Source organism: Drosophila persimilis, unplaced genomic scaffold (assembly GCF_003286085.1).
Source record: "Drosophila persimilis strain 14011-0111.01,24,50 unplaced genomic scaffold, DperRS2 tig00000002-arrow-pilon, whole genome shotgun sequence".
Classification (NCBI taxonomy): domain Eukaryota; kingdom Metazoa; phylum Arthropoda; class Insecta; order Diptera; family Drosophilidae; genus Drosophila; species Drosophila persimilis.
In genome coordinates, this window is record NW_020825289.1 from 5,160,964 (window position 1) to 5,182,916 (window position 21,953).

A 21,953-nucleotide genomic window follows, 5' to 3' on the forward strand; every position below is an offset into this window, starting at 1 on the left:
GAAAAGCCGCTTCCCCGCATCCCCTCCTGGGAGACAAAATAAAGGGTTTTCAACTTTAACCCTGCACCTTTTTTCATATTCTCCATCCCCTTTACAATAATAACAAGTGTGCCGGCAGGAGCAAAGTTTTGGCAGCCGAAAGTGGCCTAAAGAATATTTTTTTCCCCTCCCAATCTCTCGTCCACCTTCCTTATAGCTCCCCAAGGGGCGTGTTTGTCTGTGAGTGGGCCGAATTGTGTGCAAAGTGTTTTCAAATAAAGATGCTAAGCTTTAAACATAATGGAATGAAAGTAGGGGAAATGATGAGACCAAATGTGCTCAGGATATTATAAAAAGGGCTACAAGAGAGGGAAAATCACATAAAAATATAAAATATAAATGGAAAGTAGGCCAGAAAGTATTTGCTTTTATTTCAGTTAAGAGTTCTGAGAACTACGCTGCTTTTTTAAATTTTTTATTCGCGAGATAAAACTCAGGAGGATTATATACGGTAATACTGTATGGTTAGTGATTATATGTATTCTTTTCTGTATATTTTAAAGTTGAAATTGAAATCTATCCAATAGCTCGCGTAGCTCTTTCCTTGGTTACTGTAGTCATGGTCAGGTCAAAGGATGAGTATTTGTTTGACCTTTTTTTCTATAACTTTTTTTTTTAATTAGTTAAAATTAGCATTTCATGAAGAAAGTTTATCTATCAATTTTTATCAAATTAAATAGCAACATCGACGAAAAAATCGTAAGATTCTTGACGGAGAACGATTAACCCATTGTAGACCAAGGGGTAGTTTCATATATCACCGAAAATTATAAAAATTTAACAACTTTAGCGCAGATCAGGTGAAAAATATCGTAGTTTTTGTAAGTTCAGAGGAAATATGGCATGGAGCTACAAGAAGAATTTACAAACATTAATATTTTCCGACATTTACGTCAAGTCGTTGAACTGCTTTAATATAGGGGGCTTAGGTGGGCTAAGTTCGTTTTTTCATCGGTATGTTTACAGTATATTTCGAAAATTAGATGGTATATTTCAGTATATTTTTGACAGTCAGACTATCGATATCCCGCACATCTCTAACTAAAATAAAACACAAAGATCCCGGGTTTGTTTTGCCTAAAAAACCATAGAATTAAACAATTAAAATGACGCAAGACATGCTTCTTGGAACCGAGGAACCGAGCAAGAGCAAGGAGACTTTCCTGGAGAAGTTCTGCGTGCTGGCCAAGAACGCCACTGGCCCCGCGCTGCTGGACGTGCTCAAGCAGGTGCTGGAGGCACCGAATGTCTTCGTTTTCGGGGAGCTGCTCGTGGAGCCCAATGTGGCGGAGGTTTGTGATTGATTTGCACCTTGCGGAAGTATCTCTGACCTTTGATAACTTTGTTTGCTTGCACAGCTTAAAGATGGTCCCGACGCAAAATACTACAACACTCTGAACCTGTTCGCGTATGGCACATACAAGGAATATCGCGCCAACCCCGGAGACTACATCGAACTGAACCCAGCCATGCAGAAGAAGCTGCAGCACCTGACCATCGTGTCGCTGGCCATCAAGACGAAGAGCATTCCGTACGCCCTGCTCCAGAGCGAACTGGAAATCGATAATGTGCGTCATCTGGAGGACATCATCATCGAGGCAATTTATGCGGGTAAGCAAAGGCTTGCCGTCGAGTCGGTCAACAGCAGAACTTCTGCAGAGACGCTTTCAGTTGAAAGTTAATTGAAAAAGTTTACGCAAACATTAGCTCAGACGGCGGCAGCAGACATTTGGCTTGTCTGCCTAGACATCAGGTGCAATTAGGAGCCTTCAACTTGTTCTTAACCTTGGTCATGTTTATGCGGGTGGCCTATTGTCTTAACTGCTCTCATAGTTCACGGAAACCTGACACACAGACGAGAAATTCTCCTTTTTAATGCCACCCTTGTCTGGTGGGTGGCAGTATATTTCCTTATCATATTTTGCATAATTGAATCAAATGCTAATTTTTTCACGAGAAACACAGAACTAACAAATGGCGGAGGAGCCTTAGTTAGCATTTTTGAAGGCAATCATCAAAAAATTTCCAGTCCGCCCCTGCTCCCAGGAGCAGTGCGCTTGATTAGCCGGACAGCTGACGCGTCCTGGCGCCCCAGTTTATCTCTGCGATCGACTGGACTGTGGCGGGTGCTTTCTTTTGCCGGATTCATTAAGTGACGTGGGGAGAGAGGCCGCAGCCACCTGCCACCAGTTGCTGGCACCTCGCTTCATCCTCCCACTATGCAGAGAAGTTTTTACGGCGTTTCAGCAACGACAGCTGGATGAACACTTTTGCCTCAATGATTGCTCGTTGGAGCTTATGCCTCGCAGCATGTCGGCACTGATGGTGATTCAATCTGTTTTGTTCAAAAACGAATGGATTTAAACTACAGCCAATTGATGTTCATGTTTCGTATTTGTAGAATTTGTATATTGAAAGGTATTCAATCCGGAAAGCAGAATATTTAAGTTTGATGAATTTACTATGGAACAGCCAAGGGTTTGTTGTACCAGCTCTAATTGAGATTGAATGTGGGTGTCATCTATACAGCTCCAAATTCGCATCCGATTCAACTATCAACTTCGAATTCCCTCAGCGCAATTTTTTATTTTGTTTTCCTGTTTTCTACATTTATTAAACTGAATGTGCGGTGGTTGGGCTGTGCTCCTCCACATGACAGCTTCAATAAATCTTTGCGCCTCTCAAAAATCCGCAGTTTACATAGTTGCCACTTTGTTTTCTACCACACTGCAACTGTTTGCTAAAGGCCGTAAATCAAAAACAACAACCAAACTGTTGGATGGTTAGTTGTAAAGCCCTCGAGTCCCGGACCCCACACATTCATATTTACATACAGAATGCGCCATGCAAGCTCTGTTGCAAAACTTGTTGGTGGTGTTGATCTTTCAGCTTGGCGACCATAGAGTATGTGTACCGAAACAAAAATAAACCGACACTAGTCTAAGCTGCAGCAATGTTGGTCAGTCGAAGCGTCGGAATGGACTGCATCGGAATGGGGAAGAGGCTTGTGGCAAGTGCTGTGTTTCAAGCACTTCGGTCTTCGACACGATGGCTAGTGCAGTTGATTTGCCGCCGGAATTCGAGCATGGCCAGAGCCATGGGTGCCTGACCAGAACTATGAAAACGTTGTCAAATACTCGTAATTGAATCCGGGTAAACCAGAGTGAGGAGACAGCACTGCCTGCCCAGAGGGTGGTCAGAGCAAAGCAAATAACATGCTAAAAATTTTTAATGGAATCTTTCGCTGTCCATTATCCGAGCAAACAAAGTGACAAATCAACGCCTTATCCCTCAAGGCCAACTGTCTCATAAATAACATTTCCCAGCTATCTGTATCTGTATCTGTATCTCAATCTGGTCAGGCCCCTCGACCTGAATGGACGAAGTGTGAGTGGGCGTCTGAGATTTATATTATGATAGCCATCATTGGGCCATCAGCCATCCACCTGGGCAGGGCAAGGGGCAGATGCTACCTGAAATTCCAAATGCGAAATCAGTGCCATAGCATTAGACGTTGTAATCTGACATCGCAATTTAATGTAGTTGGAGAGAATGGAGAACGGGAAACGGCCCGCCCCTGGCTGCAGGGCAGGTGGCTCTTTGTTTGCGTTCTCATTAATGCTGCTCCGTCTGGCATTAGCGAAGCATTTGGCTTGGGGAGGGAGGCCTGGAATGCTGGATGGGCAGGGGGCAGGGGCAGGAGGAGGATATGGTAACTAAATGCTTTCTATAATTGAAATTCACTTGAAAGCCGTTGGACCGTTGGTCCTTGATCTATTAGTGGACTTTGTTTGGTTGGCTCCTGATTTAAACATTAATTTTTCGTCTCAAAGCGAAAGAGTACATGTGAAAATCGCTTCACAAGAAATCTAATTCAGAAATCGACTTCGATTTGTAGCAGAACACTACGACTGCTCTAGAAATACTCCATTAAGGAATATGCAGCATGCTAACGCTTTAGGGTATCAGCATCAGCAGACAGTTGAGCGGTTTTTAATATCCGCGCAAATTTGAAAATGTTTTCCCAGCGAAGAATAACTCATCATGGCGCAATACCGCCTGCATCAGCTGCATCAGAATCCGAACAGCGGCTCTAAAATAGGCGAAAATGCTTGTAAACTCGGGAATTCCATTGCACCGTGCTACATGCCACAAAAGTGGTTTCCGCCTCCGGCATCATCCTTTGCTCAGAGAACTGCGCGCTGTTTCTGACATACGAGTATTGCGTGTGTGGCTGCAGTCTGCAGTCTACTGTGTGGAATGGTCTGGGCCTGAGCCTTGGGCCTGTGAGTAGTTTTCGGGCATGGTTCTCCTCTTGGTGGGGCGCAGGCTTTAATTTCTTTTGAAAGCCTTTATGTCAAAGGAAAGTTCCGCATAATTCTAGGTGCTCAAGAGCGTCTTTTTGAGATGGCCTCAAGTTCTACCTCTATTTTTGTTGTTTTCTTGTGCTTTGTGGTTCTATAGGGATTTGCAATTCAGAAAAGCAGAAAAGAAACAAAACAAAACAAAAGAAACCCTGAAAACATTCAGATGTTTTACTGACGCAAGAGAGCACTTTACACTTGTTTCAACCAACAAATTTCAATCGGCTTGCACCGTTTCGTAATCTGTATTATCTGTCGAAAAAGCAGTTCAAATTTCACCTGCATTCAATGAAAATTGAATGCAAAAACGGATTATTAATTCGAGTCTATCGAAGGGAAAACATATCCATGATACACAAAAACACAATGAAGGACTCGGATCCGTTTAGGATCTGCAAGAGTTTCTGGGTGTTTCCCAAAGTGCATTGTCTGTTCCCAGATCCAAGCTGTCTTCCTGCTGATTGCAAGTTTGTCCCTCGTTGCAGGCTCCATTTGGCGGCTGCATCCCCTTACCCATTCTCCTGGCACCGCCCCTTCTTAAAACTGGTGTACTTTGATTGCGCAGCTGTTTCTGATTACTCCATTCCTGAATTTCTTAGTTTCGGATGCCTCCGGCATATGCCTGTTACTTGACGGGCGAAACTTTTTTCGGAGGATGCTAAGCTCTCTGTGAGGTCGTCGTCGTCATCGCCGAGCACTTTCAGTCAGTTTTAGGTGAAAACTTTGCCATAGTTCCCGCGACTTCATATTGATGGCAGAAGTTTTCCGTTAGCTCCCGCCCTTGAGGTTAGGCGTTGTTAAATTTATCTGTCGACTTTGTCCTACGCCCTACTGACACTGCCACCCGCTGCTGGTCTTTGTGTAAAATTTCAATTAATAAGTTCTGTTTTATTGCGCCAGGTGCGGAGGCGACGGCGCACCCGAGGAGAATGCAAAGCTGTCGGCGACAGGTGCGCGACCTGAGAGATATTTGCGCACTCCGGAGATTGCACTGTTATTTAACGTGGCCTTAGCCAGAGACACAGAGAGAGGTTTTACCTATAGTATATAGGCCTGCTGCCAATTATGAATACAATACTCGTATAAGGGTGGAGGCTTTAACAATTTTATATCCCTCAAAACTGTATCAACAGCCGCAACCGCAACGGCAGCTACAGCCCCAGCCACAACGACAGCCGTCGACGGCCCACTCAGGCGATTCATTTCGCTGTCCGTCAACGGTTTTTTTCCAGAATTTGTGGGCCCAGCAGTAAGCATGATTGATTGTATTCGCTTCGCGTTTCGTGCCACGCAACAGGAAAAAAACCGCAAATTCGCAGGCCGCAGCCCACAGCCTACAGCCCGCATTCTGTGACATGCACGGAGCCTCCGGCGCTGGCTAGGGAGAGGCGCCAGCAGGCGAGACAAGACACATGTCAACGCGAAAATGACTCACAAATTTTACAGCTTTTGTGGCTCCCATCCCCCATCCCCCATCCAGCGCAGTCCAACCCATCCCCATTCCCATCTTCATTCCAATCATATCCAATCCGACTTCCATCTGCTCGTCTGCTCATCTGCTCATGTTTTTCAATTATTCGTCGCCTACTTGTGGCATCAAATTAAATTTGCTCTCAAGCTAATTAAAAATATGTTTGACAATTTGTCAAACCAAATCACTTAAAGAGTGTAAGCGAAATTGAATTGAATCAGCGTGCGAATTTTTAGCATATTTCATTGAATATTTATGTCACAAGTCTCGGCCATAAAGACAAAAACTTGGTCCTGGTCCGAGTGCAAGTTCTGGTCCTGTGTACCCGTTCCAGGACAAGTGGTCGTAAAGTCAGCTGGGGGAAAAAGCGATTAAGGGCTTAGCTTCGGCTTAGATATGGCCGAAACAGGAACCAGTTATAGAAGGAAAGCCAACCATTTTCCATGACTTGGGAAGTTGATGGTGTAGTTTTATGAATCGGTTCACAAAGCACAATCACCGAATCCTGTGAGCTTGACTGACGAAGATCTCTGCCTAATCTGCCAGATATAAATTTAAGTTCCTCTTTAAAACAAATTTGAAACAGGCAGCAAACATTTCAGTTTCAAATTAATTACACTCTTGTAGCAATGCCTTAGAGTGCATTTGCCGGATTACGTCCCCTGGAGTGGTGTTTGGCAATAGAGTTGACCAACAGAAACAGTAATTTGACAAAGCTAATCGCTACACTAGACGTAGCCTTAAAATATCCAAAGGAAAAGTGAAAGCACTTGTATTTGATTGCCCGGATAACGTACATTGTATACGTGTCTCCACTTTCCAGTATTCGGCATTTTCGCTTCGGTTTGGATTCAATGCCGTTGTTTGATTATTTATTATATGGGGGCTGCAGTCTGTGGAAGCAGCTTCCTAATCAGTATAATTGATTTGGGGTAGCCTGGTGGGATTCCTCCCATTTGGGAAGGAAAGGAGAGATTGATTGAGTGCCTGGCAAATATGGGAGCACTCGGGCTAATCCCATTGTTTAATTAGTTAAGGATTCTGTGACAGCTTAAATAGCACTTTTTGGAAATTCGAGACCTTGCACGAAGAGTTTTATTTGTAACCGAATTTGTACAGTATATGAAGGGCTCCATGTGTGGCTGGTAAACAAAAACTACAACCATCCAGTCCGGAAACATTATTCACCGAATTTCCATCTGCAATGTCATCTGTAAAAGGCATCTCTAAAAGGTTTACCAAAACCAAAAATCGCCTTTACGAATAAATCCCCCTATGGTTTTTAAACGAACAAGTCTCAAATGCGTTTGTGAAACGCTGGTTGTGAGCACTCAACAGGCTCGACAGGCAGGTGGATAGGCAGTTAAAGTTTCAGTTGAATGAAAAAGTTTGCAGTTCCGGTTTCACCAAACAACTCTTCGACTGAGGGCTGGGGCGCGTCAACGAGTGCCCACTTGTTGTGAATGTCGAAGGGAAACTGTAATCCTGGGCATGGCGTTGGCTTGTCGCTGGGCGTTTTCACTGCACTCCAATGCTGCCACTTCAGGCTTCACACTCTTGCTCGTTCTGGGCAATTAGTCAGAGAAAAGTTGACAAGACGCTTAGGGGACTACTTATATATGCGACGGAAAAGCCGAGGAAAACTTATTAAATTTCCGTTTTTATGTTCCGTTTTCAGACATCATTCATGGAAAACTGTTCCAGAACACACGCATTCTTGAGGTGGAGTACGCCCAGGGTCGGGACATACCACCCGGAAACACTGGCAAGATTGTCGAGACTCTCCAGGCCTGGGTCAACTCCTGCGACGGCGTCTCCAGCTGCATTGAAAACCAGATTAAGTACGCCAATTCCGAGAAATCCAAGCGACTGTTCAACAAGGATCGTGTAGAGCAAGATGTGAGTACACTATCTCAGATTGGAACCTCCTATTGATCCGAGGCTTATGCTTACTCCCTCATTTCCAGCTGATTAATTTGAAGAAAATGCTGAAGAGTCAGGCCTCGGACAGTGATGAGAACATGCAGATCGACACCCATGGACCCAGCGGCAGCGGCGGCTTGAGTTTGGCGGACCTTCGCAAGAAGCCCTCCAAGATGAAGGCCCAGCGAAATGCTGTAGGTTGGTAATCCAAACAAATGCAAATTCTCACCGAAATCGCTTTATAGAACGCCTACTTTCCATGGCACAACTTTAATGACTTTCTCATTAAGTAGGAACTTTGCCATTAATTATTTTGTCACACTTTTACCCCCTTTCCTTGCAGTTGGTCTGAAGTTCAGCAAGTGAGTGCAGGCCAGCCGAGGGGGTGTTGGTGTGGACTCGGAGCTAAGCCTTGGGGGAGTGGGCAGCACCAGCTCAAGGTCGGATTCAACGCCGCGCAGCACTTGAGAACCGGATACCACTCGGCAAGCAGCAGGACAAAACCAAAACCAAAACAGAACTCATTTCGATTCACATAACAGTGGGCTGTCCGCAGTCTGGAAACCATCATTTAGCATCAAACGTACCAATAAAATATAATAATAACCAAACGTATCAAAGCGCACGTTAATTAGTGCGGAAATTCACACTCATCTGCGTGCTTCCAGGCTCGTTTCCATGTAATTCGTTTATCCATCAGTGCCATCTATCTATTCCGCCGCAAATGGGCATTTAATTAATGTCCAAATTCGATTTTAGACAAATGTTTATCCATCACATCAATACAAATCTAAATTGTGCGTGTTTGCGGTATCCTCGCACTTGGCCAGCACATTTTACCTTTGACGTTATTTGTGGGCTAATTAACTGAGGCGAGTTGAATTATTTTCTGATACCTCTGAATGCCATTTTTCCTTTTTCCTATTTTATGCTTTGTTTATCCGACTATTGTTCTCTCTATTTCAGACTCTAATTTGTATTAAACATTGATTAGCATTGTTATAAATTTTTCTTTATTTTAATATGTATGTTCTCTAGTAATGGAAAAGATTTTTAAATTTATAGCCTACGAATCTCCACGCCCCCAACAATTTATGCATACATGGTCATATTTACTTAGAACATTTCAGGATCAAGCTAGAATATATATTTCAACAAGTATTGACAGTGTTTCTGACTAAAACCAACATACGAGTATGTACAAGCTGCAAACAGAAGAGCTTTGCTCATTAATCCTAAGCAGAACTTGAACATATCTTCGACTATTCGAGCTGCAGCGAGTTCGTTTTGCATTTGATCCCCCAAACCCATCTAGATGCACCCTAAAACCCTTCTAGAACCACCCCAGACCACATTCACTTGCACCCCAAAAAGCAGAGCACGAACACAATTCCCCAACAATTTCTCATCTCATCAGGATCCCCATTTGCCCACATTTACTTAATTGCATTTTATGAGTAAACAACATGTACATATATGTACATGTGAATGCACCACATGAATTGTGAAAGCTTACAAACTTTAAATGGAATTTTCTCTGGGCTCTACATCTCTTATGAATATCAAAACAGCTCGAAGGCATGTATCTGCATTCAGCTTATTTCAATAAGCTCGATGCATTCGATTGACAGATTTTCAATGGTAATGGTAGATAACTGTCTCACAAATATAACTATATAACACTATAGGTTGGCCCTAGTTCTTTGACCCAAAGAGTAGCTCCCTTTTTAAACTTACGAGACTCTGGGGCATCATGTTCACATAATATTCGGTTTCTTGGCCATAACTGGTTTCATTTTTTTTTATCATGAAACGAAATAAGAACAGTTAAATTAATGTAGTACTAACAGCATGACGACAAATGCCAGTTTATGGATTTTAAATTTGCATCTTGGCGCCTTTTGGCATTCAATTCTTAATTTCTTTTCTCTTTTAAGCTGCACAACAAATCTGGTTTGTTAGGAGATAAATTGCTCAAAATTGCGTCCACAACATGCTCTATTCAAATCTAGGGCATATTCAATTTAAGCTGTATAAGGTGAACTCGTTTCTCAGAATCAAACTTTCCACCCAGACCAGCTTGCTTCTAGCCACTATTGAGAAGATAAATATGAATTATACAAATTTGGCTAATAATAATTCCCAAAAAGGTCAGGGTAGTTTCTTGACACTTTCAAATATCGAATGAGAAGCTGATAACGTTTCTCTTTTGCCTTATTAGTTGAAACACTTTGCAGGTGCTACCCTTTATCCTAAGGATTTAAGACAGATATTCGGCCTATGAGAATGATTTTGCAATCAGACGAACAGAAATGAGCCAAGACTCTAATCGGTACTCTCCTGAGTACATCGCTGTATTATATCCCTCCATCTCTTCGTCTCTGTCTTTTCCACCCTCAGCGGCCTCTAACCTCTCAGACTCCCTCTCTCTCTAAAAGAAATATCCTCAAACACGATGTTAACCTCATCATCTTCATGTACATTGCTGTCCAATACCGCTAGGGTTTAAACTTTTGGACAATAATACATGTTTTTAAATTTTCTACGACAATTAATTATACTATGAAAAGAAAACTTCGGAATCATATTTATCAAAAGGCAAAGATTTGGTATTCGCCATCTCGTTGCAATAGTAAAAATGACATATCTGATAGATATGGTCGTTATCTATGATTCTCTGTTTTTTGTTTTCTCGAATCTGCAATATTGTGGATGCAACTGATTTTCGTCCTTTGTGGGGGCGGAAGGGGGTGGGGCGAAATTTTGAGATATACGTTTTATAGTGAGATCTAACAGAAGTGCGGATACCAAATTTGGTTACTCTAGCGTTAATCGTCTCTGAGATTTGTGGATACCCTAGATTTTCGTGTGGCGGTGGGTGTGGCGGGTGTGGCGAAATTTTGACACAAAACGGTCAAGGTCCGATATCACAGGAGTGTGGAACCCAAATTTGATTGCTCTAGCTCTTATAGGTTCTGATATCCTTGAACTCATATTTTGCAATTGCCAAAACCGACCATGAAACCTGTGTGTTAGAGAGAGACAGAGCGAGAAAGAATAAAATTGATTTCTTGATTCTGGCTATAATAATTACATGATCTGGTTCAGATTTTGCACGCTAGAAGATATAGTCATACTCTACGATTCTGCATTTTTGGTTTTATCGTATCTTTAAAAATGTGAATGCCACAGATTTTCGTCTTTTGTGGGGGCGGAAGTGGGCGGGGCGAAGTTTTGAAATATTTTTGTAGCAGTGACATATCACAGAAGTCTGGATCCGAAACATCGTTGCTCCAGCTCTTATAGTTTTTGAGCACTAAGCGCTGAAGGGGACGGACAGACGTACAGACGGACGAACGGACGGACGGACAGACAGACAGGGCTCAATCGACTCGGCTATTGATGCTGATCAAGAATATATATACTTTATAGGGTCGGAAACGATTCCTTCTGGACCAATACTCATTTTGAGTATCGGGTATAAAAAGTAACAGCAAATATGTGGCAAAGATACCAGAGATGACTTGGAGTTTGAACATGATATGATCTATTTGAACTTCATATACCCTTTGTTACTTTTATAAAGCACCGAAGAACACGTTTTCTTAAAATTTTGTGTTATTTTGGCGGACATGACATCTTTATTGAGCGCAATAAAATATCAATTAATTGTGCTAAAAAGTTGCGAGAATCGAAAGCGAAATTCGAGTGTAGCAAACCCGTTGGACAGGTCGGAATCGAAACCGTTATGCTACAGTTGAATGCAATCGAAAGTAGCAAAGTCAAAGTCATGATCTCGTTACTGTAATCATTAGCAATCATTGCATGTATTTGAAAGTCAAGAAGAACTCTTATAAACTAGGTAAAGAAAGGTATCCAGAGAACAGTCCATGGTGCGATCGGTATTCAGGGTGGGACCTTAGTGATGGGAATGGTGAACGGGCTCGGGGGCCTGTGGGTGCGCCTCCAGCCAGGCAACGGCACGGGCAATGGCCTCTGGGATTGGTGGTGGAGTGGGGAGCACGGCACCCACGGGCTGGTAGCCATTCTCGTCGGCCACATACTTGATCTCAACGTGCTCGCCCTCGGGCGAGATCCAGCTGAAGCTGCCGTGGATGTTGCCATGGACATCACCGCTGGAAGCCTGCTGAATGCTGTTGGACACCAGGAGATCAGCATCGAAGCCGTCGGCGCGAACATCGCTGTGCTCGGACTTGACCTCGGCATGGACATCCTCGGAGCGTCCCACTGGGTGGGGTACCTGAGGATGGGGAACATGCGCTACGCCGGCGGCGGCCACTCCCAAAACTGCGAACACCATCACCTAGACGGAGAGGATGGAGATTCACCCATTAGAACTTCGAGTCCCCTGGCTGTCCTTTGAGCTACTCACAAACTTGAACATTTTTGGTTGTTGATTGCTGTCGTGCCGTGAACGAACGTTGACTGATATTTGACTCTGGTCGGGTCGAGTCTTTTTATATGGTTCTTAATCCAGTCGATTCACCTAACAAATTGCTACAACTTGCATTCAATTGTGTTTCTGAGTTATGGGATGACATATTGGATGCGCCCGCACCCATAAAACCGACAACAACAGTTGCACCAAAAAAATCGTCACATGGCGACAGCTGAGCAAATGCCAAACAACGGTGTCACTTACTATATACGCGTATAATCTGTTAATAGATGCTAAAATGAAACAGTCGCATCAATAAAAGTGCAAACGGGTCTGGCAGCATCCCGAAAGCAAAACAAGTTCATCAAGCTCCCAAAAAAAAAGCCCCCTCTTTCTTTCTAACTTCTAAATCGATTTGGCTGTTGCCTGTCGTTACTTTAAACCAAATCTTCCGCAGCACAGAGATTCTGCAATCTGATGCTTAACATCAAAGCATTGACATAAAAATGTTCCTCCTAGCGCCTAAGTTGATTTATTGTGTGGTCTCGGTTTGATCTGGATGTTTCCGCCTTTTCTGACATGGATTTTGGAACATGTCTGCCAAGTTTGGTTATTCATCTAAGAAATGAATATTGGTGCTCGAGCAGATAATCTTGGGGATTTTAGCTTTCATCCCTTTCAGATAGAAAAGTTGACTAAAACATTATTATTTTTATAATCCTATATATGTGGGAAGAATTAAATTGAACAAGGTCAACATCCCATTAAATCTGTGTATAGTCTAACTTAAATGAACTTAGATCATCATCCAAACATCCTTACAAAAAAGTGTCATATTTTATATAGTTTCCATAGAAACAATCGGTCTATGGACCTTAAGCTTATAATATATTTGAGCGTTCATCGAATCTACAAAATACAAGAAGTTTGAAGCTCATCAAAATGAGCCAAATTCATTGGCATTTAAAATTATAGCACGTTACGATACGAAAACATTTATTTGTTGCTTAGTTCTTCATACAATTAAACATTCAATTAATTAACGCACAGTTACTAGACTAAATATACTGAAATCGGGGAATATTTTCTTGAGCTATGGGCCTAGGAGGTAGCAAATCCATAGAATCCTTTATCCGAACGAGTTGTATAAGCTGTTGGCACAGAACCTAGTATTGGCTACTTATTTTTGGATAAGTTACGTTTTTATTTGTAAAATTCCTTGCTAGAAAATCCGCCAGGAGTAATACAGTTCTATGACCTATTGGGCTTGTCAAATTGAGCTCCAATCCGTAGTCAACTGTACTAATTAATAGTAGTAGTAGGTAAATAGTAAGTTTCAAACTTAGTGCAACTGCCCTTTAAACGCCTTAATCAAATGACAGAGAGAGAGAGAGAGAGCATGCGGCATCCGGCGCCAATATCAGTTCCAGCGATTACGTGTAATTACTTAATTAAATCATAAAACCGCATCTATAGTACTGAACGTCCCGTTCGGTTTTGCTAATTTAAAGAAGACTATGAATTGTTTTTTTACTGCTTTAAGCATATGCATGTATTTTTCTGGAAATCAAGTAGTACGGCTACACAACTAGGGAGATATGCATCCATAGGACAGTCCGTTAATCGATCCATATCCAGCGGTAGCCTTAATGATGAACTCCGTGCTCCGGAGCTTGGGGGTGAGCCTCCAGCCAGGCAAGGGCACGGACAATAGCCTCTGGAATTGGTGGTGGCGTGGGGAGCACGGCACCCACGGGCTGGTAGCCATTTTCGTCGGCCACATACTTGATATCAACGTGCTCGCCCTCTGGCGAGATCCAGCTGAAGCTACCGTGGGCATTTCCATGGATGTCACCGCTGGCGGCTTGCTGAATGCTGTTATCAACCACGAGATCGGTGTCGAAGCCATCGGCCCGAACGTCCGAGCTGAGGACCTTGACCTCGGCGTGGACATCGTCCGAGCGGGAAACGGGAGCAACGGCGGCTGCCAATCCCAAAACTGCGAAGACCATTACCTAAACGGCCAATATGTAAGTAAGGGATCCGTGAGTAGTTGAGTCTTTGAGTCCAAAAGTAATCATTTGAGCAACTTACAAACTTGAACATTTTTGATCCTTGATTTCTGTCTTTCCGTGAACGAACGTTGACTGATAACTAACTCTGTTCGAGCACAGTCTTTATATATGATTCTTAATCCATTTGTTTCTCACAACGAATTACTCGAGCAAAGCTTTTTATTTCGGGCTTCGATGGCGGATATATCCATAAAGCTAGCCAATACTGCGCCAATAAATTCTCCTCTCGACAACAGCGAAACAAATGTCAAAAAACTGGTATTAAGCTTCTGAATAGAACATAAAATGAGACATGCTTTAATAGCGATAATGCACGGAAGGTGCAGTACAGTAACCTGTGTTCTGTCCTTGAACTAGAGAACTTGTCAATTGGGTATAAACTTACTTATAACTAATGGTATAAGCCTTTCAAGGTACATTGGGAGGACATTTGCTTATCTTTCCGAACAACCCTAAACCGTAAAAATCAATTATGAGGACCTGGAAACGTAAGTCCAATAAGTCATAATATTTGTCACCTAAAATGATTTCCTAACACGAGAAATGGACTAAATCCTGAAAAAAACTCGTTCTCCTAGCTAGTAAAGACTTTTGATTCGTATATGTATATACTTTTATAGCAAACATAGAAGTACGGAAGAGTTCCTCCCTCTATTCATAATCAGACCAAATGAAACAAGTAATCTCCCAATTTAATTTTCAGAGTATCAAACATTTCTGAAACACACCTAATAGCTTTTAACTTTAAAAAAAATGCAGCTTTCTGACAGAGTTGTCATGATTTCATACTCGAATTAAGGTTTCGAAGACCCCGAAAAATATGCTACGCAACTACATTAAAGAGAAATTTTGATTCGGATCTTTAATTAATTTTTAAAAAAGCATATCTATATCAATGAAACCATATTCAATAGAACATTTTTTAAATGCACGTATGTCATAGAAAAAGACTGTTTCCGTTCGATTCAAGCTTATATTTCAGATGATTAAACATGGAGCTTGCTAATGCGCTCGCTCTCCTGGACATTGCACATCACGTGGATGGAGAATGATTTTAGAATACGATTAAACATCAGGAAGATTTGCATATGATACTTCAGTCCATATGGGCGGGCACCGCTTATGCTAAGAATAAATGCTAATTTAAAACGGGTTGCATCAGCTTCGAGTTCCGCGGCTTGATTTCGGCCTATAAAAAGCGATGCTTGGTCCCAGATCATCATCAGTCTCACAAGTTCTATTGCCTGAAACAAAATCAAAATGTTCAAGATCGTAAGTATTCCCGTTCCCACCAGCGCTTTTGGATCATCTACAATTCGAATAACGGATATCCCTTACAGCTGCTTGTCTGCGCCCTTGCCGCCCTTGTGGCCGCCAACGAGAATGCCGAGGTCAAGGAGCTGATCAATGAGGTGAATCCCGATGGCTTCAAGACAGTGGTGTCCCTGAGCGACGGCTCTGCCTCCCAGGCCAGCGGCGATGTGCACGGAAACATTGATGGCGTCTTCGAGTGGGTCTCCCCCGAGGGTGTCCACGTTCGCGTCGCCTACAAGGCCGATGAGAATGGCTACCAGCCCTCTAGCGATCTTCTGCCCGTCGCCCCACCAATCCCAGAGGCCATCCTGAAGTCTCTGGCCTGGATCCAGGCCCACCCCAGCAAGGAATAGGCACATCATCGACAAGGACATCACTTTGACTCGAAGCAGAAAGTCTGGGCTTGGATTATCCCGACTCACTGCATACAACTTAGAATATGAACAGCACACTGAAAATAAATAATATTTTCTAAAGAAAACAATCGAAATAAATTTTTAAATAGAATGAAACTTTATTGGAGGCAAAAATTAAGGAAACAATTTAGGTAATAATAAATGGACCACAGGAATTCTAAGTCTTTCTCAGATTATGCTACCATAAACGTATGCACGTTGCTTTACGTAAAACTGTAAAACATACCATTATACTAAGTATATAGCAAAGTAAAAATTTTAAGTAGTTGTCAACGACTTAGCCATATACAACATGGTATGTTTGGTAGGATAATGTTTTAGAGTCCCAAAAGCATTTCTGACTTTGTCCAACGATCAATCGTTAATCGATTTATAGTCCAGGCGATTCTTAGTTTGCAAAATTTCGGGAATACCTATTATTAATAATGATGATTAAATAATGATATTTCAATATTGCTTAATTTAAAGCTCGAAATTGATAAAAAGTACATTTGTCAAAAGTAGAAAAACGGGTGAAGTGCACTAATTTTGTATATTTGAAGACATTTTAAAAGTTTTGAACATATATTTTCTAAACCTACCGTCGAAAATTAAAAGAGCTCCAAAAAATATGCTATGGAGAGGTTTTTCAAATTCATTTTGAGTAAAAATTTTAGGTATATTATAAAGTATATGTGAAATCTGACGCAACAACTAGATCGAGCATGCTACAATTCTAAACTGGAATATTGACTTTCTTATGAATTAATTACTGTCTGCACGAGCTTGCTTAGAATTTCCGTTATAGTCTGGATAATTATGCGGCGGATTATAATCAACGAAATATCTAAACTGCCACTGGAAGTCGCCTTAAATGGATCACAGAACCAGCTCAGATAATATTTTCAGAATAATAATGGAGCTAATTTGCATAGAAGAGTACAAAAAAGTGCAGCACACAGTTTTTATTGTCCTAATCGTCCAAACTCTACACATAGGATGATCTGGTAAAGATTATGGAAAACGAAACCGAAATGTTAATTGAAAACGGGTTGCATCAGCCTCGAGCTCGAGCTTGAAGGTTGACTTTAGCGTATAAAAGCGATAATCGCATTTATTTTGGCATCAGTCTCACAAGTTCTCTAGTCAGACAATCAAATCAGAGTCCAAATCAAAATGTTCAAGATCGTAAGTATCTCCAAGCCTGGATAGCGTTACATAGGACCAGGTAATAATAATCAACCCTTGCAGCTACTTGTCTGCGCCCTTGCCGCCCTTGTGGCCGCCAACGAGAATGCCGAGGTCAAGGAGCTGGTCAATGAGGTGAATCCCGATGGCTTTAAGACAGTGGTGTCCCTGAGCGACGGCTCTGCCTCCCAGGCCAGCGGCGATGTGCACGGCAACATTGATGGCGTCTTCGAGTGGGTCTCCCCCGAGGGTGTCCACGTTCGCGTCGCCTACAAGGCCGATGAGAATGGCTACCAGCCCTCTAGCGATCTTCTGCCCGTCGCCCCACCAATCCCAGAGGCCATCCTGAAGTCTCTGGCCTGGATCCAGGCCCACCCCAGCAAGGAATAGGCGCATACTCGACTATGACTTCGGAACGTTTCGGAACAGCAAGTTTGGACTCGGAATTTTCTTAGTTGCTGCTTCTTAGTTAGGTTCTGAACAGCATGATGTAAAAATAAATACAATTATCTAAGCTCAAATATAATTATTCAAGGTGATATATCAAACAAAAATAGCTTTAAAGGTTTTGCCCACGGCTGTTATTACACACACCCCGTGGATGTAATTCCGGTGAATCTGAAAGCATTATAACTAAAATATTCTGGTAATAATTGAAGATTTCAGATTCCTAGACATTTCTATTTTACTTGGGTTAGGAGTTTCAAGTGTTCCCCTTTGTCTTGACCAATCTGGCTGTCTGATACATTTAGATTCAATTAGATTCGCTTCGAGGTGACAAAACCAGAATCGTAAATACGAGTATGTTATGACTGTCTAAGGGGTAAAGTAACCTGTCGCTATTGGGGTGCCTGAAGGAATTTATCTAATATATGTCGAATTTTAGATAAGTGGACTTCATTGAATCATTGAAGAATGATTCCAGAAGATTCCGATTTTAAGTCTGATAATGATGTGCCACACTCCAACCGACCCAAGTAAAGGTCAGCCAAGATGGTGCTGTTCTGTGGTTTATTTTATGAACTGGAATGCTGTCTTTGGGATTATCAAATACCTTTATGCACATATGTATGTATGTAGGTTGTGTGAATTATGCAATAAAACAAAAATATAAAACGAAACTGCCAAACCTCCAAATGAATATTCATTAGCAGCGACTATTTAATGGAGTGCTAATCAAAATGAAATATTTTCCAAGTTAACTTTGATGGTGCAAACAATGGTTTGCAATGTCTGAGAATAGACTAAGTCTGTAGACCAAACCGGGATACATTGGCATTGACATTTTCAGTATGGATATAATTTAAATTTTTAGTCTATAACGCTTTGGGTTAAATCACTCCACAAATGCTCGTTTGCCCAGCCTGATTTGTATGCCATTCTCCGACTTGAGAGTCACCCGAATATTCAGCACTGGATCGTACTCGCTCTGGGGAACACACTCTACCTGGGAGTGATCGTTGATGCCGGAAGACAAGCCATTTACAGGGGGCAGGATCTCGAAGTTGCGCACCAACTGAGATAGCAGGGCCTTCAACTGATACATGGCAAACTTTTCGGCTAAAAAACGGACAAATGATTGAGTTAGTCAGTTGATAAGGTTGGTTCTTAGGAAGAGACCCTACCAATGCAACGCCTGGGCCCAGCACTGAAGGGGACACTCTTGAAGGCTTCGATGCCGACATCTGCGCCTGCAGTCTCGAATCTCTCTGGACGGAAGACGCACGGCTCCTCGAAGTACTTCTCATTGTAACCCATGGCAATCAGACACATAATGACCGTGGTGCGTTTCGCCACCTTTGTGCCGTCTGCAAGTGGGGGAATGTAGACTGAAATGTTTCTCCATAGGACTTTGATTCCATGTCTAACTACTCACTGATATCGATGGGTTTGCGGTTGGTTCTCGCTATCAGCGGGACGGACGGGTACAGACGCAGTGTCTCGCGTATGACCAGCTCCAGGTAGCGCATCTGATCCAGCCTGCCTATATCCGCTTCTGCCGTGAGATCCTGGCCAAAGATGCGCTGCTGCTCCTCGAAAACTCTTTGCTGAATTTCCGTGTGCCGGGAGAGTGTGTACAGGGTGAAGGAAATGGCGGCAGCAACTGGATCGTGACCCTATATCAATGAAAACCATTTATCGAAACTGAAGATCACTTGGCTTGGAGCACTTACTGCAAATATAAATGTGGATATTTCCTCTATAATCTCTCGTTCCTTAAGGGCACGCCCGTCTAGCTTAGCAGCCAGGAGGACATCAAGGAATGGTTTATTGATTTGCTTGGTCCTTTCCCCACAAGTGTTCTCATCCGCCAGTTGTTGGCGTCGCTGCGTGATAATCTAAAGGAAAATATTGAATATTAAAGCACGCCCAGGCAATCCCTTGTACTGAGGTACTTACTCGGTAGATTTCCCTGCGGAGCAGAGACAGTGCTCTTCGCTGCTTCATGTAGTACGACGTGAGGCGGAAGAGGGCATCGAAACGCTTCACGATGCTGAAGGTGCGCTCCTGGACGACATCGCAGAGACTAGGGATGAGTAAGGACTGTAAAAGGGACTCGACTCTCGGCGGATGACCTGACAGAGATTATACTTACTCCTTGATGGCCCCATGCAAATCGGACGGCTCATCGTTGAGTGAGTTGCTGACCAGACCAGTGGCGTTCTCTGAGTAAAAGAACAGAGGGAACAGAAAAGGCAGAACTTAAGGCTTGATTATGGTCAAGTAGAGGCTAAACGAAGCTAGACGAAACTTCAAAATGGTTAATAAATTACTCCCAGTTAGTCGAGGAATATTTCAAAAACCATCTTAACCGTAGAATATCAAAATGTTTCGTATTGTGGAGAGGAAAAGGGAATGTACCTCAACCGCAGGTTTTGCGAGCGGCCAAAACTTTTTCCTACAATCTGCGGCACTTGTAGCCATTTTCTATGCAATAAATCTTCTTTGTAAAACGTTCATAATAAATTACAAAAAAAAATAAACGAGCGGAGCGCCCAAACGCAGGAGAGCGAGGCTCTGCCCCAGAAAACTCCGACATGACAAATGTGCAAAGTTTTCCATGGGTCGCGCTGCTCTGCTCTGTTCGAAAGCGAATCCTTCACTTACCACACACAATATCCAGAGTACATTTGGCCACCAGCTCCTGGGCGTCGAAAATCTCCAGCGTCTCTGTCAGTTCATTGAGCTTCTGCACAAATTTGCCGCCTGTTCGATGAACCACACGCAGATAGCCCTCAATGGCCGACCGTTCAAAGGCCGGCATATAGAGCTTTTGATGCTTCAGCCAACGGGCACCGGAACTGGTTAGGAGGCCATCGCCAAGCCAGGGTCGTAAAAAGGAGTATAAGTGCTCCTTGTACAGCAGAGATGAACTCGACAAAATGTTCTGCAAGTCGAACACAATGCCATACTCGTAAATGTGGAGTGCGAGTGTGTGTTGGAGTGGGTACTCACCTGAATTTCCGCTGGATCACTAAGCATCATGTGATACTGCAGGAAGACCAATGAACGAAATCCCTGAAAATCATATTTCCGACAATACTGCAAAACCTTTTTCGGATACTCTGTGGAAAAAGTAACATGAAGCCAGAATGTTAGGCACTAAAAAGTTTAATTTTCCATCACAAGTCTGTTGTGGAATCTACACTTGAGATTGTAGTCTGGATTTGTACATCTGCATCCACATATATGTACATTTCAGGTAGCTGTCACTTGACTGCGGCATTGGTGAACCCATATCCCAATGTTCGAAACGAAATGTGAATGCCAACATGTGAATGCAGCCTGTGGGTTTGGGCAACCTCAAGTCTCCCTGATTAAGTTTGAGCCCCAAAATAAGATATGGTTATAAATGGAAGTCGCTATGGAATGGTTGGAGCTCATTAAATGCATCAAAAAGTGCACTGGCAAATGATTGAAGTTGAGCCTCAACCGGTGAATATACTCGCTTTTCACTTTTCTTCACGGTTCATGCATTTGAGGAGGCGAATCCAATTGAAGAGCAGTCTAAGCTGGCTGGCAACAATGGACAACAGGCTCTGCCGGGAAGCAACCATCCGACCATGCAAAACTATCAGTTGATGTGCAGCATCCATTCTCTGTGCAAGCCCCAGGCCATTGTGCATTTGGAATGATTGCTTTAGGCACGTGCATGGCAAAGGGAAAACAATACCGAATTATTCAGCTGTGCCGTGGAAAAGCACTTGGGAAAAGCGCCGAGAACTTGATGAAAATTGCAACAAGTACGACAACATACAATACTGCGAGAAAATCAAAAACAAATCGTTAAGCTAAAAGCGAAGCGTACATCCCAGTCCCGGAAGAAATCGAATGCACTTTTTATGAATAAAATGCACAATTCCCATCTCAGCACATGTTAAATTCGATCAGAAAAAGCTATTATCCAACGAACCTTCAAGAGTACATAAATATAGGCAGGCGGATGGAATGGTACTCACCCGCTGGCTTCAGACCGAACTGAAATATATTGCCCACAAAGGGGTAGGGCGTTGGTCCTGGTATCATTTCCATAATGCCAGCCATGTGGTCTATGTAGTTGAATATCTTGACACCTTTGAACACCAAAATGGTGGCCAAAATTATGGCAATTGCAATCAAAAACATGATCCCGATTAACTGTGCTCCTCGGCTATTACTTTCAAACTGTTTGTTCTACTTCGAGGTCTGACTATACGTACTATGGAGGTGACAAATGTTTCCCACCGATAACCCCATCGATAGCTTATCTTACCTTAACTTTCTTCAGCCAACTAGTTTGTGTGC

At 42.8% G+C, this 21,953-nt stretch overlaps 6 protein-coding genes across 6 annotated transcripts; 3 read left to right on the forward strand and 3 right to left on the reverse strand.

The window, feature by feature from the left end:
* Positions 1-1,105: 1,105 nt before the first annotated feature.
* On the forward strand, positions 1,106-8,412 carry LOC113565061 (COP9 signalosome complex subunit 7). The gene is made up of 5 exons (XM_026985303.1): positions 1,106-1,331; positions 1,398-1,650; positions 7,553-7,773; positions 7,842-7,995; positions 8,141-8,412. The coding sequence occupies exons 1-5, from the start codon at positions 1,146-1,148 to the stop codon at positions 8,161-8,163; spliced, it is 837 nt and encodes a 278-aa protein (XP_026841104.1). The 5' UTR covers positions 1,106-1,145; the 3' UTR covers positions 8,164-8,412.
* Positions 8,413-11,666: 3,254 nt separating this feature from the next.
* LOC6590430 (larval cuticle protein 1) lies at positions 11,667-12,443 on the reverse strand. The gene is made up of 2 exons (XM_002015690.2): positions 12,191-12,443; positions 11,667-12,121 (listed from the first exon to the last, which is right to left on the reverse strand). The coding sequence occupies exons 1-2, from the start codon at positions 12,200-12,202 to the stop codon at positions 11,717-11,719; spliced, it is 417 nt and encodes a 138-aa protein (XP_002015726.2). The 5' UTR covers positions 12,203-12,443; the 3' UTR covers positions 11,667-11,716.
* Positions 12,444-13,840: 1,397 nt separating this feature from the next.
* LOC6590431 (larval cuticle protein 2) lies at positions 13,841-14,317 on the reverse strand. Its single transcript, XM_026986316.1, has one exon. It carries the CDS (start codon positions 14,206-14,208, stop codon positions 13,843-13,845), a length of 366 nt encoding a protein of 121 aa, XP_026842117.1. The 5' UTR covers positions 14,209-14,317; the 3' UTR covers positions 13,841-13,842.
* Positions 14,318-15,413: 1,096 nt separating this feature from the next.
* LOC6590432 (larval cuticle protein III/IV) lies at positions 15,414-16,066 on the forward strand. The gene is made up of 2 exons (XM_002015692.2): positions 15,414-15,543; positions 15,612-16,066. Exons 1-2 carry the CDS (start codon positions 15,532-15,534, stop codon positions 15,936-15,938), a joined length of 339 nt encoding a protein of 112 aa, XP_002015728.1. The 5' UTR covers positions 15,414-15,531; the 3' UTR covers positions 15,939-16,066.
* Positions 16,067-17,156: 1,090 nt separating this feature from the next.
* On the forward strand, positions 17,157-17,558 carry LOC6604259 (larval cuticle protein III/IV). The gene is made up of 2 exons (XM_002029140.1): positions 17,157-17,168; positions 17,232-17,558. The coding sequence occupies exons 1-2, from the start codon at positions 17,157-17,159 to the stop codon at positions 17,556-17,558; spliced, it is 339 nt and encodes a 112-aa protein (XP_002029176.1).
* Positions 17,559-18,311: 753 nt separating this feature from the next.
* Positions 18,312-21,794, reverse strand: LOC6590433 (probable cytochrome P450 4ad1). Its single transcript, XM_002015693.2, has 9 exons — positions 21,629-21,794; positions 20,625-20,734; positions 20,277-20,556; positions 19,765-19,834; positions 19,569-19,695; positions 19,343-19,507; positions 19,045-19,285; positions 18,794-18,976; positions 18,312-18,728 (listed from the first exon to the last, which is right to left on the reverse strand). Exons 1-9 carry the CDS (start codon positions 21,792-21,794, stop codon positions 18,505-18,507), a joined length of 1,566 nt encoding a protein of 521 aa, XP_002015729.1. The 3' UTR covers positions 18,312-18,504.
* Positions 21,795-21,953: the final 159 nt, after the last annotated feature.

Bases quoted from the DNA above. Each gene is read 5' to 3' on its own strand.
- LOC113565061 (XM_026985303.1), top strand. From the start codon at position 1,146: ATGACGCAAGACATGCTTCTTGGAACCGAGGAACCGAGCAAGAGCAAG. The intron at 1,651-7,552 runs GTAAGCAAAGGC...TTCCGTTTTCAG, and splicing joins CATCGAGGCAATTTATGCGG to ACATCATTCATGGAAAACTG. The intron at 7,996-8,140 runs GTTGGTAATCCA...CTTTCCTTGCAG, and splicing joins GGCCCAGCGAAATGCTGTAG to TTGGTCTGAAGTTCAGCAAG.
- LOC6590431 (XM_026986316.1), bottom strand. From the start codon at position 14,208: ATGGTCTTCGCAGTTTTGGGATTGGCAGCCGCCGTTGCTCCCGTTTCC.
- LOC6590433 (XM_002015693.2), bottom strand. From the start codon at position 21,794: ATGTTTTTGATTGCAATTGCCATAATTTTGGCCACCATTTTGGTGTTC. The intron at 19,508-19,568 runs GTAAGTACCTCA...ATTTTCCTTTAG, and splicing joins TCCGCAGGGAAATCTACCGA to ATTATCACGCAGCGACGCCA. The intron at 18,729-18,793 runs GTAGGGTCTCTT...TCCGTTTTTTAG, and splicing joins TGGGCCCAGGCGTTGCATTG to CCGAAAAGTTTGCCATGTAT.